Here is an 18,185-nt window from a genome sequence, read left to right as displayed (position 1 = left end):
CCAGGTTCCCAGCGAGCCGAGGCCAGTCGACAATCTGACGCCGAGTTAACCCGCCATTTTTTTTAACCCTTGTTGACGCAGTGGGAAAGCGTCACTAGCGAGTCGAACTGGTGGAAAAGCGCCATTAGAATTGTCTCGGATTGCTTCTTTCAGCACAGGACGAAAATGTAAACTCCAAACAAACAAAGCCACAACTTTTTCCACCGTGAGGCAAAGAGCGTCCGGCGATTTGCGCGTTCCGCCTCTCCGGATCGCCGCGGCAGCGGCTCAACCTGCCACCTGCTCCCGCGGAGGTTCGGACAAGCTGCTCACGCTGTCGGCTGAGAACACGGCGTCTCGCCTCGCCTCTGTCATCCCGCTCGCCGTCCAGCCGCTTCATGAATATCCATCGGCTTCCTATTAGCATACCGGCCCAGACATTAGCATAGCACTGACATGAACGCGGAGGTCGGAGAACGAGCCTGAAGGGCGAGTGGAGAACAGGTGTGTGGCTCAGACGAGGCCCGGAGGGGGACGGAGAGGGGGGGTGCGGAAGGGGACGGAGGGGGACGGGGGGGGACGGAGGGGGACGGAGGGGGACGGCAGGTCAGCATTCATTATGTTAAAGAAGTGGACGGGTCACTGGAGACGCAGGGACGTCTGGCAGAACGAGCTGCCAGCCGAGGAGACCGTCCACAGACGTTGTCCCACTTTTAGGGGTCAGGCGACAAATATGGGCGGAGACGCAACAGACATGGAAGTTGGTTCTCGTCTCCACTGTCGGGAGGAAATGTGGTGAAACTGTGAGTTACTGTAAGTTTTCGGTGCCGACTCACTTCTCTGATGATCGCTGCTCCACCTGGAGCCTCGATTGCAATGTGGAGAAACGAGGATTTCAACGTGATTCCAGGATTGTCTTTGGGTTTTTAGTTGTGCGAAATATTTTACTTCTCAGTCGGATAACTTCAGATTAAAAAGCAGTTTATACAAAACAGCAGGTTTGGATTTACGTACTAAACGAGTTGAAAATCAGAAACTGCCCCGAATCTAGTTGCTCTCTGATTTAGCCGACATTTGAATATTGGATCCTAGAGCTGCATTCAGAATCTGCTGTGTCTGTGTGAGCTGGACTGGCTCCGCCCACACACACACCCATCTATGGGAAGATGGAGGAAGTACTTCCTCTCGTGGCGCCATGTGCCAGAGCAGAGCTGCCTGATTGTGGAGGAGTCAAAGGGGGGGGGGGGGCTACCTTGATTGTGATTGGCTGAACCCCCGATGACACTATATAGGGTTTGATTTCTGATTGGCGGGTTGGAGCAACACACTTTTTAAAACCTGGAACCAGTCAGGGAGGACAGGACATACTTTCTTCACGTCTGGGGCGTCGTTCCAGGTGTGGAGACGATTAGTACATATATACTATTAGTACATTAGATGATTGATTGATTTTAATTTTTTAAATTTTCATGTCAAAATGCCATTTCAGGAGCAAGTTTTTTCTGCCTCCATGACAAATGACTTTATTACGCTTCATCGCTCCAAAGTGCATTTTTGTCTCTGCCTCCACCACAGACCTTCATGCGTCCATTTATACCTTATTAATGGGTTAATGTGAACTGAGCCAAATAAAATGCCTCTTTATTTAAATCCAGTTTCAGGACAGCGAAGCCTTCTCTCTCGCTCTCTACTGTAAGAAATAACCACAGGCTGCGGGTAAAGTGTGATAACACTATATTCAATTCTTTACATGTTGATTTGTACATAAGACACACGACAGATGTTCTCCTGGAGACAAAAACAGAAAAGAAAGAATTCTCACCGCAGTGTTCTGGTGGAATTGTAGGATTTTCAAAGGCACACTTCAGTATTTCCAGAATGGGCACGTGGACTTTGTATCAAGACGTTTCAGATCACCTTTTCCCTGCCTGCTCTAACATGTGCATATTTGAAGCATCTGCAGTGTCAGTGGGGCAGAAGAGCCCGAGATGGTGCCGAGATGAGGGCAGTCAGGCGGCGCTCTCATCGGCCATATTGAAAGAAGAGGCTATTTGGACAGGGGAGCGTTCGGTGCGCTTCACTGAAGACGAGCTGGAGGATTCTTTTAAAAAGCCTGTTTCTTTTAACGGTGGGGGCAGAGCATCGGAGAGGGGGGGGGGGGGGGGGGCAAACCATCAACTCCTCCATTATTGATTCTCTCCCGACGAGCTGAGGCCTCGTCTCGGAACCGCATTGGAGCCCGTTGGAGACCCTGGGCTCGGCGCCACGTTACCCTGCGGACCTAACCCTAACCCTAACCCTAACCTGAACCCTAACCCTAACCTGAACCCGAACCCCGACCCCAAAAAACCCACACGAAGACAAAAAGTCGTCCTTGTAGAAATGAAGCAGTTTGTGTGTCGCGTTTCGCGAAGACGCGTCCGCGAAGACCTGCACCGCAGTTATTTCTGGGAGGCTGTGAAAACCAAACGGCGTCCTTTTTGAAAAATGTATGCCGGAGCACTTATCCCTCCTCTGACATCACTATTTTGTTTGAGCACAAACTCCTGAACCCTGAGCCGTTTCAGGATCACGTTTCACGTCCTCCTCCTCCTGTGAGACACGACAGCTTGACATTGCTGAGGAACGGTGACAAACTGAATTTGCTTCATTTTTCTAATCTTTGACCTAATCTTTCTTTACGTTTGTCATCTTATTTGTGTTGATGCTATTTTATTATTATTATTTATTAAATATGGTGACATTTTATTTTATTTTATTTCGTTTGGTTTGATTTGATTTTACTCTATTGTTGATATAATGTACGTTTTTTTTCTCTCTTAATTCCTTATAATTCCATATATACTACCAACTTTTTACAAACATTACTCACCTGAAATGCACGAAATATACAGGAATGATTTGTCATCATTCAAGGACCAATCGCTGAGATTTTGGGACGTTAACGACAAAAATTGCAAAAAAAAGTTCCCATACAAAGCGGATGAGAGGCACCTCATAAAGGAGATCAAAGGAGATCAGCGTCTGTTGCCATGGAGACGCTTCCAGCTCAGTGTTTCACACGGTGGCGTCGCTACCTGGCCTAGCGAATTAGCATCGACATGAGCTAACGGCTATCATGCTCGTGATGCTAACTCGGTTCCGCCAAACAAATGTGTGGCCTTTGAAGTACTGCGCTCTACCGAGTGTAGCTCTAGTTTAGCACTGTGGGAGGAAACCCACACACACACACACACACATGGAGAAAACACGCAGCCGGCACACAGAACGGCCCCCGGCCGGCATCTGAACCCAGACCTGTGAGGCGACAGCGCTAACCAGCGCGCCAGAGCGAGTCTCGGATGCTTAAAGCAATAAAACGTCGATACAATTCTTCTTTTTCTTTTTTTTTTTCAACGAAAAAAAAAAAAAAAACTAAAGAAACCCCCCCGAAGAACTGAGAGCAAAAAGGTTTAGACGCTCCGTCGACCGCTGGAACCGAGTCCAGCGCAGAAAGAACAGAAGCCGGTGTCTGCAGACGTTCAGGTCGTTTCCTCTGTTTTGTCTGAAGCCCCGGCGAGCGCCGGCCTCCTGAATGGATCCAGACCGCCGCCGCCGGCGGGATGACGCAGGCCCACGTCACGACCCGTAACAGGATCACTTATAAACACCGCGGACCTGGTGGGACCGGGGGGGCCCCCGGCGCCTTAATGCAGAACATTACCTCCACCTCCGGGGCTCCCCGGGGGACCCGGCGCTCCCGACGGAACGATAACAAGCCTCGTCCTGCAGAGTGAAGAACAGAGAAGAAAAACATTGATACTTAAACAAAAAGTACAAAGTTTCCCTTCAGTTGATCTCGTGAACGACGTGGAAACACAAAGCGGATTTAATTTAAAGGTTTAGACCAGAAAAAAAAATGTTTTTCCAGATTTCCCTGCGCGGCTTCAAACCCTCACACGTAAACATGTTTACACACGTTCATGGTTTTTTTTACTCGGGAGCATCTTTGATGCACAACATGGGAAACGACTGATTATGTGAGTCACTGCTACTGTGGTCAAAAGGGCTTTTCATAGCAAACATACATTCATACATACTGCTTTGACCGTGGATGGATGGATGATGGATGGATGGATGATGGATGGATGGATGTTGATGGATGGCTGGATGATGGATGGATGGAAGATGGATGGAAGATGGATGGATGATGGATGATTGATGGATGATGGATGGATAATGGATGGATGGTTGATGGATGGTTGATGGATGGATGGATGGATGGATGGATGATGGATGGATGATGGATGGATGTTGATGATTGATGGATGGCTGGATGGATGGATGATGGATGGATGGTTGATGGATGGCTGGATGGATGGATGATGGATGGATGGATGATGGATGGATGGATGATGGATGGCTGGTTGATAGATGGATGGATGGATGATGATGGATGGATGGATGGATGATGGATGGATGTTGATGGATGAATGATGGATGGATGGCTGGATGATGGATGATTGATGGATGGATAATGGATGGATGGATGGATGGATGATGGATGGATGGATGATGGATGGATGGTTGATGGATGGATGGATGATGGATGATTGATGGATGGATGATGGATGGATAATGGATGGATGATGGATGATTGATGGATGGATGATGGATGATTGATGGATGGATGATGGATGGATAATGGATGGATGGATGGATGGATGGTTGATGGATGGATGGTTGATGGATGGATGGATAATGGATGGATGATGGATGATTGATGGATGGATGGATGATGGATGGATAATGGATGGATGATGGATGGATGGATGGATGGATGGATGGATGGATGGATGGCTGGCAATGTGGCGAGGTGGTCCGGTCTTTTAAATCTAAACCGCAGAAAGAAGAAATCCGGTTTGACCCTGGAGTCGCTCAGAACCTTCAGTGTCGGATGACGTGAGGATAAAATGCAGAAGCAGTGTTTATGTTTGGCTCAGAGGCCAGCGGCCCCGGGCGTCAACCCCCCCCCCCCCCCCCCCCCCCCAATGTCACAGGCTCATTAAAAGACACACGGCCTGCGAGTTCATCTGTTTTTAACGACCTGATGGCGGCGGCAGTGAGAGCAGGCGGCCACCAACACAACCGCCGAGTCGGCTGAAATGAAGCCTGGAGACACCGGGAAGGACAGAGTGGAGATATATATATATATATATATATATATATATATATATATATATATATATATATATATATATATATGTTTGTGTGTGTGTGTGTGTGTATACAATACAGCTGGAGCTGTGAGGAATAGTATCTCTCTCTCACACACACACACACACACACACACACACACACACACACACACACACACAACACACACACACACACACACACACACACAACACACACACACACACACACACACACACACACACACAATTGTCACAGGGTTTTTTCCCCCAGCGTGCTGCTGCCCCCTGCTGTCTTTCTCCTGTCACTACATTTAACAATTAGAACTTTCTAAGTTTCAATTTTTTTACAAAATAAAATTAGCTTCATTTCAGTGAAAACCAGCAAAAAAACCCAAAACAAAACAACAAAAAAAAACACTTTGAGTTTGAGAAGATAAACTAATTAGTTTCACAGCAATGACATTTGTTTGTTTGTTTGTTTTTTTTGTAATTTTTCATTTTATTCAAAAGTAAAAATAAAATAAAAAATAAACAGCCTCAGTAACAAAACTTCCAGTTAAACACATTTTGAAAGAAGGATTATTCTTATTATATCTGATATTATATATATATTATATATTTACAGTTGTCTTTATATATTATATTTCATGTGTCATTATATAAACTACTGGGGGCTAAAATGGGGGGAAAATAGGAAATAAACCACAAAGAAATTAGTTGTTAAAAAACAACTCTAAAATGACAAGAAGAAAAAAAAACCTTAAAATGAAAAATTCCCCCCCCAAAAAAACTGGTCTAAAAATGGTTAAAACAGTTAAAACGTCAAAATCGTCTTGAAAATTCTGGGGAAAAAAGGATGAAACATTTAAAATCAGGGACGAAAGCAGCTGAAAATACAATGAACTGTTAAACATCTTTTATTGTAACTGAAACATCAAGTAAGAGAAAGTTTATATTCATACATCAAAGCTGCATGTGAAGGTGAAACATACATTTAAAAAGTTAAACACACTTTGTGGCTCCAGTTAAATTTGATTTGGTGGAAAGTGACGAAAAAGCTCCTGGTGGATTTGATCTCGTTTTCTGGTGACGAAGAAGATTTCTTAAGGACGAGCAAATGATTACGTGACGGATGTGAAGGTCAATGAGGGTCGGAGCGCAAACTGATAACTGACGACTTTATCTGAAAGTCTTTTATCGAGGATAATCCAGAATCTTATCCTGAGTTTCACCTGCACGTCTCTTCTGACGGGTCAAGGCTGCTCCGGCTCTTCTCGCTCCTTCATGATAGTGGAGAAAGTGTTTTCTCATCTCTTGTTATCGGTTCTCATCTGATTCTCAGCCACAAACATTTATTCATTTATTGTCCCGGCGGGTTCCAGACGACGGTCATTGGCCCTGTGACGCAACGGGTCGGACGATTAGTGGGGTGTGCTTGAGATGACTGCTGTGTTTGATGCTACGGGAATAGAATAGAATAAAATAAAATTAAATTAAATTAAATTAAATAAAACAAAACAAAACAAAAAAATAAATAAAAACAAAACAAAACAAAAACAAAAAATAAATAAAATAAATAAAATAAAATAAAATAAAATAAAATAAAATAAAATAAAATAAAATAAAATAAAATAAAATAAAATAAAATAAAATAAAATAAAATAAAATAAAATAAAACAAAACAAAACAAAAACAAAAAAATAAATAAAATAAAATAAAATAATAAAATAAAATAAAATAAAATAAAATGAACTAAAATGAAATAAAACAAAACAAAACAAAACAAAACAAAAACAAAAAATAAATAAAATAAAATAAAATAAAATAAAACAAAACAAAACAAAACAAAAACAAAAAAATAAATAAAATAAAATAAAATAATAAAATAAAATAAAATAAAATAAAATGAAATAAAACAAAACAAAACAAAACAAAACAAAACAAAACAAAAACAAAAAAATAAATAAAATAAAATAAAATAAAATAAAAAGATTCAAATTTGAATGAAAATAAAAATAAAAGTAAAAATAAAAATAAAAGTAAAAATAAAAATAAAAATAAAAATAAAAGTAAAAATATAAATAAAAGTAAAAGTAAAAGTAAAAATAAAAATAAAAATAAAAATAAAAATAAAAATAAAAATAAAAATAAAAATAAAAATAAAAATAAAAATAAAAATAAAAATAAAAATAAAAATAAAAATAAAAATAAAAATAAAAATAAAAATAAAAATGAATTGAATACTTGTTTGCTTCTTTCAGTGAACAAGAAACATCCTATTATTGTTCTGCTCTTCTATTTTCATCACTTTTGCCACTAGAAATCAGCAGGTGCTCATTATTTTGATAGGAAGAAAAATCAACCTACATTATGATTTCAGCTGAGGCTGGATGATGATGATGATGATGATGATGATGATGATGATGATGATGATGATGATCCCTGACCAGAAATGAGCTCAGGCCACTTTCAGAGGAACTCAAACGTTGTTTGAGTGGCGACAGAATATTTCTACTCATCACGTCTCGTGTCTCCGACTTCACATGAAGCCAAAACAATATTTGTCTCTGCTGAAATGCTGCTAATGAACCACATCTTACTGGTCAAAGTCAGATTCCAGACGCACTCAAAGTGTTTTACGATTGAGCCATAAAAAGCAGCTATATAAACCAGAGAGGGAGACTTGAGGTGGACTCACCGCGGGACAACGTGAGGGTGAGTGCTGCTCGCTGCCTTTGTTTATCCTCAGTCCCGCCACACACGGTTATGCTCTGATAAATCCGTGGGAATCAATCAATGTAATCAAATTGTTCAAATTCTGTTCAATGCAAATGATCCTCTGCTGAAGTGATTTCATCAGACGTCAGCTGGAATGGATGTGCAAGAATACGACAGTTTAATGGGAATGAATAATATTATAGTCTTTGAAAAATGGACAATATTTCTACAAAATCAAAAAAACAAAAATGTTTGGAATGATTCAACACGTTAATAAAAAGCACAAATGGTGTGAAACTTTCTTATTCTACGCCTGTAACGGCTGTAATCTGACACCTTGAGTGTGAGACTCTTGTGATCGCGGAGGTTTTGACTCTGATGGGCGTGTTGAAGGCTGAGAGCTGCTCTCCCCTCCAGATGAAGCTGTCGGTGTTTGCTGCTGCCGGCCCTGCTGGCCCTGAGCTCAGCCAGCCTGAAGAACATCGTGACGAAGAGCTCCCAGCACCGGAAGGGTCAGCTCCTCCTCTTCCTCACGCTACTGACCGTGACCGTCCCAGTGTCCACGCCGAAGTTTAACCTTTAAAACCCTTCTTGTCCGTCTCTTCCGTTCAGTCTCCTTGCTGAATCCAGAGCTGCAGGACCAGGTCCCCCGAAACCACGGGCAACGCCGTGGCGCCGGGTCCCCTCAGTCCCGCGGACCTGGAGCAGCAGGACGACCTGCCCTCGCCGTTTATCTTCGGAGATAACGTGAACCTGGAATGGCTGAGCTGGAACGGCGCCCTGCCCAACGGAGCCGTGGCCATTTACAACGGCTACACCGAGCGCACCGACTACGTCTGCAAGTACCAGTGCGAGGCCGGCTTCTACAACCCCAGCCTGGGCCCGTACTGCCGCTACCCCTACGGAGACCGCGAGTACTACGCCCCCGAGTTCGAGATCCTGGCCAACAAGGACAACTTTGAATTCCTGGAGTGGAGGGAAGGCTCCTACGGGTCGGTGCCGCAGTACTCGGTCCGGACCTGCGCCGGCGTGGGAATCTACGTCGGGAAGAACAAGTACGGCCTCGGCAAGGTGGTGCCCCAGTTCGAAGCCTTCTTCCTGCCCTGGGAGGGCGACGAGTATTGGTACAAGAGCTACCAGGTCCTGGCCATCAACAGAGACGCCTACACCCAACACATCAGCGACGTGAAGTACGGCCTGGACGAGGTGGAGATCTTCCAGTACCCTCCGGAGACCATGCGCATCTCCGGGGTCACCAACAACGAGTGCCAGGCGGTGACGAAGACCGTCACCATCACCAAGACGTCCGAGGTGGAGACCACCTGGGACATCGGCCGCTCCACCATGCTGGGCATCACCGGCAGCATCACGGCGACGATCCCCTTCATCGGCTCCGGGGGCATCGAGCTGGGCGGCGAGAAGACGCTGCAGTTCTCCAGGGGCACCACGGTGGTGGAGTCCATCAGCCACTCCGTGGCCGTGGAGCTCACCATCCAGCCCAACCACTCCTGCAGAGTCCGCATGGAGGGGCGCAAGCTCAAGGCCGACATCCCCTACACGGCGCGCCTCAGCCGGACCTACCGCAACGGGGACACCCAGTGGACGACCATCACCGGGACGTACGACGGCGTGCAGATCGGGGAAGTGCGGGCCGTGGTGGAGCGATGCGAGCCGGTGGCGGACGCGCAGCCGTGTCCCTGAGAGGCCGACGGAAAGGCGACAAACGACTTCCCGTACGCGTCTGACAACGTCAACGTCTGTCCTCGCGTACGATGAATAAAACTGCTGCTTCTGTTTGTTCTGTCCTGAATTCAACACGAGGACTGGAGTCGGCATGATGTATGGAGTTTTGACAAACGGGTGAAAATAAAGAATTTTGACAGTTTTCGCTTCTCGTTCTTTGTCTTTTCGACTTGTGAGCTGCTCAGATTTATCTTTCAATTCCTTTCAGCATCAAGACAAACAACCTGTTGTAGAAAAAAAAGCCTTAAATGACGTCGATGAATTTACTTAAATGTTCAGGATGAGAACTCATTTTTTCCCCCAAAATATTTCCATTAGGCGATAAAGCAGAGCAATACAGCATCGTCACATCACATCCAAACTGCAGATTTTCAAATTAAGGGGGGAAAAGCATTTTGAAGAGAAAAGAAAAATTGTTATGGAAACATTCTACCTCCTTTGGTCGTTTTTTAAATAGTTTTTGCATCTCAAAATAAATAAATAAATTCAAAGCAGAAGTAATAAGAATTTTTTTAATATAATTAGTAAAGTATTAATATGGAAATAATAATAATAATAATAATAATAATAATTGTATATCACACACACCTACCTATCTATCTATCTATCTATCTATCTATCTATCTATCTATCTATCTATCTATCTATCTATCTATCTATCTATCTATCTATCTATCGTAGGTCTTGTAACACAAAGTTAACTATGGTAATAAATCACTCAAAAAAAAAAAGGTGAACTTGTGTTTTGTCGTTTTTTTCCAGCAGCCATGAGACTTTAACTCCTCCATGTAAATTCAATTTCATCCTTTCTGTGTTTATATTGGTCACCATTCATATTTAAAATTACTTTATTTTATTTTCATCCTTTCTTATTTGACATTAAGTCATCAATCTATTTATTCTATTAGAATTAGCACTTAAAGGATAACAATATTAAGTATTTCTATTCTATTCTATTCTGTCAGACTTGTCTTACAAATACCCGGAAAAAAGGATAAATCTCCTAAAAACAGGTCCAAAAATGGCTGAAAACGTAATAAGATTTTTAATATCATAATTTAAACTGACAAAATGCGATACAGGAAACGGTTTTTATCCATCCATCCATCCATCCATCCATCCATCCATCCATCCATCCATCCATCCATCCATCCATTTTCTGCCGCTTACCCGGGTCCGGGTCACGGTTTTTATCCATGTTTCAAAACTACTAAATATATAAAACTTTAGAAGGTGTGTCTGCTTCATTTTAAGTTGAAATGTGTTTCATGACTCCTGGTGAATTTGATTTGGTGGAAGAAAAAAAAAAATCACAAAAATTTATAATTTTGGTCTAAAAGGTTTCAGACCCCTGCTGCAGACTGAGGGGCCAAGCTCGCTGTGGGCCGATACCGACACCGGCATCGGTATCGGTACTGGTACCGGTAACGACATCGGTATCGGCACCGGTATCGGTATCAGTATCGGCACCGGTATCAATATCGGCACCGGTATCGGTATTGGTATCGGTGTCGGCACCGGTATCGGTATCGGTATCGGCACCGGTATCGGTGTCGGCACCGGTATCGGTATCGGCACCGGTATCGGCACCGGTATCGCCACCGGTATCGGCACCGGTATCGGTATCAGTATCGGCACCGGTATCAATATTGGCACCGGTATCGGTATTGGTATCGGTGTCGGCACCGGTATCGGTATCGGTATCGGCACCGGTATTGGTGTCGGCACCGGTATCGGTATCGGCACCGGTATCGGCACCGGTATCGGCACCGTTATTGGTATCGGTATCGGTATCGGTACTGGTATTGGTGCACCCCTATATTATACCATTATAGTTGTCAGTTTTGTACAAATGACTTCTTACACACAATAAACACATTCTGAAGACAGACAGCCCTGAAAACGTCGTCTGTCTGCGGCGAGAGAATGGGAGCCGCACACGGCCTGACACACACACACACACACACACACACACACGCACACACACACACACATACACACACACACACACACACTGCAGCGGTTCAGGCCGTTTCGTTGCCTCACACAGCCTCATTCAATGAATCAGCCCCCGATGACACCCGCTGTGTGGAGAACGCCGTTCTTTGATCCTGACGTTACGCAACAAGTCGTCCTAATCAGTGCAGCCACTGTTCCAGGGGCGCTAATCAACGCTTATCTGGACAGTCGCTATCTTGTCCCCGAGTGGAACCGGGGGCACTTTGGACACATCACGCAACTTTTTAGGACTCGGATAGCAATCAATAAATCCCGCTATCACCCCGCTATCAATAACGCTGCTTTATGTCGTTCGCGAGAAGAACAAACATGTTTTCTGTTCAAGGACGATCACGTGATCAAAGGACGAGCAGCGGGAGGAAGAACGCTTTATGACTTTATTGAACGTCAGGGCAGAACCGCTGATGTTCAATACTTTGTTATGTCATTATTTGTCAAGAAATGAACAGTCACGTTCATTTTTATTCACATTTATAAGAACTGAAGGACTGAATGGTTTATTTCAGTTACTGCTTCAGTGCAAATGTCGAATTTTGTGCATTTTCAGTTTATAGTGCTTAAAAGTTCACACATACATGTTTTGTGTTTATATATATATACAATACAAAATAAGAAAAAGTATATACATAGAAATAGAACATAACAGAAGTCACGTAGAAGACTGATACTGAGTTTTAACTGTTATTCGGTAACGACGTGAGACTGAAAAAGCCAATCAACAATGTTGTGTAATGTTTTATTGGACGTGTAAAATTAATATCGGCTCGTATTAAATCAGCACTGAACTACTAACTACTACCAACTTTAACTCGTATTAAACCCAGAATGCACTTTGTTGCTGATTGATTGAAGTCAATATTAAATCAGGATTCAGGACGACGTTTTCCTCACTTTATCAGCGATTCAACGCTTTTATTTCTTCATTTATTTAACCAGGAAAGATTAAACGATCTGCTCTACGAGTCAGAAACTGAAATATAAATGTTTAACGCTTCTTGTCACTCAGAAAATCTCCTCTCATGTTCACTAATATTTTGTCTTTTAACTAGCGTGAGAGACAAAGTGTCTCGTCCCCCTCTGTGCCGCTGCGTCTCCGTTTATTGGGGGCAATAATGTGGCGGGAGGTTTTAAAGCGGCTCCCGTCCTGCAGACGCTCCGCCACTGCAGGAAGAAGCTGTCCAGGTAAATCAAACACTCTTCTTTACGTCTGAATTCAGCGCTCCCGGCATTCCGGATTCTAATCTCTGACGGCGAGATAATGGACAATCAGTAGTCTCAGTCTTTTTCACCTGTTCTTCAAATTAAGATCACAAGTGAGTCCAGTTCCAATTGTTTACGTGAGGATTGTTGATTCTACTTATTCTGCCTGGATTTGATTTCTTCTGAGGAACAGATGAATTCATGACGAATAAATATCCTGTCACATCAGTACTAAAATAATCAACTTTAGTAACGCAGCGTCTGATTAATGTTCTTTTATATGAAGTTAATTCTCCAAACATAAATATAAAATACTGAGATTTTGGAGGCTAAATGCCGTTTCAGAATCCAGATCGTCTTCTGCCGCACTTTAACTTTACTGCTGATTTTTCTGACGAGAACTGATCAATGAGTTCACGATCAAAACAAAACTTCACCTAATCTTTTCCTTTTTCACTTATTAGTGACGAGATTAAATAAGTTATTACGTTTTTATTTGTAACGTGTGTGTGTGTGTGTGTGTGTGTGTGTGTGTGTGTGTGTGTGTGTGTGTGTGTGTGTGTGTGTGTGTGTGTGTGTGCGTGCGCTGACCTGTGTGCAGATGAGGGGGGTTGTTGCCGTGGTGATCCTGGTGCTGCAGCTCAGCAGGGCGTCTCTGCAGGTCGATCCTCTGCAACATGAAGTGGATAAAAGCAGCAGTGAGTTCTTCTTCACTTCGTCTCCACTGAATTCTCATTCTGACACTTCGTCTCCACTGCATTCTCATTCTGACACTTCGTCTCCACTGCATTCTCATTCTGACACTTCGTCTCCACTGCATTCTCATTCTGACACTTCGGTTCCACTGGATTCTCACTCTGACACTTCGTCTCCACTGAATTCTCATTCTGACACTTCGTCTCCACTGCATTCTCATTCTGACACTTCGTCTCCACTGCATTCTCATTCTGACACTTCGGTTCCACTGGATTCTCATTCTGACACTTCGTCTCCACTGGATTCTCATTCTGACACTTCGTCTCCACTGCATTCTCATTCTGACACTTCGTCTCCACTGAATTCTCACTCTGACACTTCGTCTCCACTGCATTCTCATTCTGACACTTCGTCTCCACTGCATTCTCATTCTGACACTTCGGTTCCACTGGATTCTCATTCTGACACTTCGTCTCCACTGGATTCTCATTCTGACACTTCGTCTCCACTGGATTCTCATTCTGACACTTCGTCTCCACTGGATTCTCACTCTGACACTTCGTCTCCACTGCATTCTCATTCTGACACTTCGTCTCCACTGAATTCTCATTCTGACACTTCGTCTCCACTGCATTCTCACTCTGACACTTCGTCTCCACTGCATTCTCACTCTGACACTTCGTCTCCACTGCATTCTCATTCTGACACTTCGTCTCCACTGAATTCTCATTCTGACACTTCGTCTCCACTGCATTCTCACTCTGACACTTCGTCTCCACTGCATTCTCACTCTGACACTTCGTCTCCACTGAATTCTCACTCTGACACTTCGTCTCCACTGAATTCTCACTCTGACACTTCGTCTCCACTGAATTCTCACTCTGACACTTCGTCTCCACTGCATTCTCATTCTGACACTTCGTCTCCACTGCATTCTCATTCTGACACTTCGTCTCCACTGAATTCTCACTCTGACACTTCGTCTCCACTGCATTCTCATTCTGACACTTCGTCTCCACTGGATTCTCATTCTGACACTTCGTCTCCACTGGATTCTCACTCTGACACTTCGTCTCCACTGCATTCTCATTCTGACACTTCGCCTCCACTGCATTCTCATTCTGACACTTCGTCTCCACTGAATTCTCACTCTGACACTTCGTCTCCACTGCATTCTCATTCTGACACTTCGTCTCCACTGCATTCTCATTCTGACACTTCATCTCCACTGGATTCTCATTGTGACACTTCGTCTCCACTGCATTCTCATTCTGACACTTCGGTTCCACTGGATTCTCATTCTGACACTTCGTCTCCACTGGATTCTCATTCTGACACTTCGTCTCCACTGGATTCTCATTCTGACACTTCGTCTCCACTGGATTCTCACTCTGACACTTCGTCTCCACTGCATTCTCATTCTGACACTTCGTCTCCACTGAATTCTCATTCTGACACTTCGTCTCCACTGCATTCTCACTCTGACACTTCGTCTCCACTGCATTCTCACTCTGACACTTCGTCTCCACTGCATTCTCATTCTGACACTTCGTCTCCACTGAATTCTCATTCTGACACTTCGTCTCCACTGCATTCTCACTCTGACACTTCGTCTCCACTGCATTCTCACTCTGACACTTCGTCTCCACTGAATTCTCACTCTGACACTTCGTCTCCACTGAATTCTCACTCTGACACTTCGTCTCCACTGAATTCTCACTCTGACACTTCGTCTCCACTGCATTCTCATTCTGACACTTCGTCTCCACTGCATTCTCATTCTGACACTTCGTCTCCACTGAATTCTCACTCTGACACTTCGTCTCCACTGCATTCTCATTCTGACACTTCGTCTCCACTGGATTCTCATTCTGACACTTCGTCTCCACTGGATTCTCACTCTGACACTTCGTCTCCACTGCATTCTCATTCTGACACTTCGCCTCCACTGCATTCTCATTCTGACACTTCGTCTCCACTGAATTCTCACTCTGACACTTCGTCTCCACTGCATTCTCATTCTGACACTTCGTCTCCACTGCATTCTCATTCTGACACTTCATCTCCACTGGATTCTCATTGTGACACTTCGTCTCCACTGCATTCTCATTCTGACACTTCGTCTCCACTGCATTCTCATTCTGACACTTCGTCTCCACTGGATTCTCATTCTGACACTTAGTCTCCACTGGATTCTCATTCTGACACTTCGTCTCCACTGCATTCTCACTCTGACACTTCGGTTCCACTGGATTCTCATTCTGACACTTCGTCTCCACTGCATTCTCACTCTGACACTTCGGTTCCACTGGATTCTCACTCTGACACTTCGGTTCCACAGAGTTCAGGTTTACGAGGAACGTTGAAAATGTCTTGAAAACTTGTGTGTAAACGTATGAAATGTTCGAGAACCTCGAAGGTTCTCAAGAAACCTCAGGTTCAAAAGCTTCCCCGTGTTTCCTCCTCCTGCTCTGTGGCTCAGCGGCGCCCCCTGCTGACCCCCTGAACCCCTGACGCGGTTCTTCCTAGAGACCGTCTCTGCAGACGGAGACGATACCAAGCTGTTGTCGGGTTGATATTTCGTGTGATAAAAACAAGGAAGACTTTGCAGTTCTCATGTTGTGATGCTTCTGGCTCAACGTGGCTCCTGAACGACGACGAATCTGACATGTTTGTTTTTGTTGTTTTGTTTTCCCCCTCCTTCTCGTTTTGTAGCGCGACCGCTGAACCCCATGCTGGAGAACGTCGTCCCCTCCCGAGAGAACACCAACGCTCCGAAGGTCGGAGCGGTTCCCGGGACGACGTCCCACTCCGTCCCCATGTACGAGGAACACGTCAACCTCAAGTGGGTGGCGTGGAACGGCTCCCTGCCGAACGGCGCCGTCGCCATCTTCAACGGCTACACCGAACGCACCGACTACGTGTGCAAGGTCAACTGCGAGGCCGGCTTCCACACGCCCAGCAAAGGCAGCTTCTGCCAGTACCCCTACGCCGACAGCGAGTACGCGTCCTCCAAGTTCGACGTGCTGGTCAACGTGGACCACTTCGAGTTCCTGCAGTGGGTCGAGGACTCGTACGGCTCCGTCCCTCAGTACTCCATCAAGACCTGTCCCGACTCCGACATCTACGTGGGCAAGAACAAGTACGGCTTAGGGAAAGTGGTGAGTCAGCACGAGGCCTTCTTCCTCCCGTGGGAGGGCGACGAGTACTGGTACAAGAAGTACCAGGTCCTGGCCATCAACAGGGACAGCTACACCCAGCACATCTCCCACGTGGAGTACGCCATCGACCAGATGGAGCTGTTCCTCTATCCGCCCGAGGCGCTGAAGCTCGCCAAGGTCACCAACCTGGAGTGCAGGGACGTGACCAAGATGGTGACGCTGGAGAAGACGAGCACCACGGAGAAGTTCTGGGACATCGGCAGGGAGACGCGCAACAGCTCCGTGTCCACCATGAAGGCCAAGGTGCCCATCCTCAACGCGGGGACGGTGGACTTCACCGAGGAGCAGACGGTCACCTTCTCGGAGGGGACCAGGGTGGTGGAGTCCCTCAGCCACATGGTCTCCGTGGAGCTGGTGGTGCCGCCCAACCACTCCTGCTCGGTGAGGATGGAGGGCCGGAAGATGAAGGCCGACATCCCGTTCACGGGCCGGCTGAGCCGCACCAACCACAACGGGGACACGCACTGGACGTACCTGACGGGGACGTACGACGGCGTCAGCGTGGGCGAGATCAACGCCGTGGTGGAGAGGTGCCAGCCGGTGGCCGACGCTGTTCCCTGTTCCCCCCCGCAGTGATCAGCCACTCAAGCTGTTCCCTGTTCCCCCCCGCAGTGATCAGCCCCTGAAGCTGTTCCCTGTCCCCCCCGCAGTGATCAGCCCCTGACGCTGTTCCCTGTCCCCCCCGCAGTAATCAGCCACTCAAGCTGTTCCCTGTTCCCCCCCGCAGTGATCAGCCACTCAAGCTGTTCCCTGTTCCCCCCGCAGTGATCAGCTACTCAAGCTGTTCCCTGTTCCCCCCGTAGTGATCAACTACTCAAGCTGTTCCCTGTTCCCCCCCGCAGTGATCAGCCCCTGAGGCTGTTCCCTGTTCCCCCCGCAGTGATCAGCCACTCAAGCTGTTCCCTGTTCCCCCCCGCAGTGATCAGCCACTCAAGCTGTTCCCTGTTCCCCCCGCAGTGATCAGCCACTCAAGCTGTTCCCTGTTCCCCCCCGCAGTGATCAACTACTCAAGCTGTTCCCTGTTCCCCCCGCAGTGATCAACTACTCAAGCTGTTCCCTGTTCCCCCCCGCAGTGATCAGCTACTCAAGCTGTTCCCTCCCGCAGTGATCAGCCCCTGAAGCTGCAGCAGAGTCTAAATAAAACTATTTTCAAATAAAAAAACAAACGCCTCCACTCTCTCATTCAGTATCTTCACAACATTTGAAAAATACACATTGAGCGTTTCGCAAAACAAGTTTCCAACATCAGTCAATGCAGACGAGCCGTTTTTCTCTGGCTGCACAGCTGCAGGTTGCATTTTAGGTTGACCTCACTAACGTGAACTTTTTTTCTTCTTATCGTTTTTAAAAAATATATATTTGATATAGAACTTAAGTAGTGCAGCTCCTCTCCAGTCCAGCGGGGGCCGCTGCAGCGCACCGTGTTTCCTCA

At 45.6% G+C, this 18,185-nt stretch overlaps 2 protein-coding genes across 2 annotated transcripts; both read left to right on the top strand.

Moving 5' to 3' along the window:
* Positions 1 to 8,291: 8,291 nt before the first annotated feature.
* LOC308132699 (natterin-3-like) lies at positions 8,292 to 9,575 on the top strand (the record flags this gene model as incomplete). The annotated part of the gene is given in 4 exon segments (XM_080499880.1): positions 8,292 to 8,306; positions 8,308 to 8,386; positions 8,487 to 8,521; positions 8,523 to 9,575. Coding segments are annotated over 4 exon segments (1,182 nt in total).
* A 1,063-nt stretch (positions 9,576 to 10,638) lies between these two features.
* Positions 10,639 to 17,790, top strand: LOC308132725 (natterin-3-like; the record flags this gene model as incomplete). Its single annotated transcript, XM_080499906.1, has 5 exons — positions 10,639 to 10,650; positions 10,978 to 11,413; positions 16,248 to 17,325; positions 17,442 to 17,552; positions 17,634 to 17,790. The coding sequence occupies 5 exons, from the start codon at positions 10,639 to 10,641 to the stop codon at positions 17,788 to 17,790; spliced, it is 1,794 nt and encodes a 597-aa protein (XP_080356032.1).
* Between the last annotated feature and the right edge of the window lie 395 nt (positions 17,791 to 18,185).

The sequence above is a fragment of the Blennius ocellaris genome, assembly GCF_963422515.1.
Source record: "Blennius ocellaris genome assembly, chromosome: 7".
NCBI lineage: Eukaryota > Metazoa > Chordata > Actinopteri > Blenniiformes > Blenniidae > Blennius > Blennius ocellaris.
This window is presented reverse-complemented; position numbering and strand designations above follow the sequence as displayed.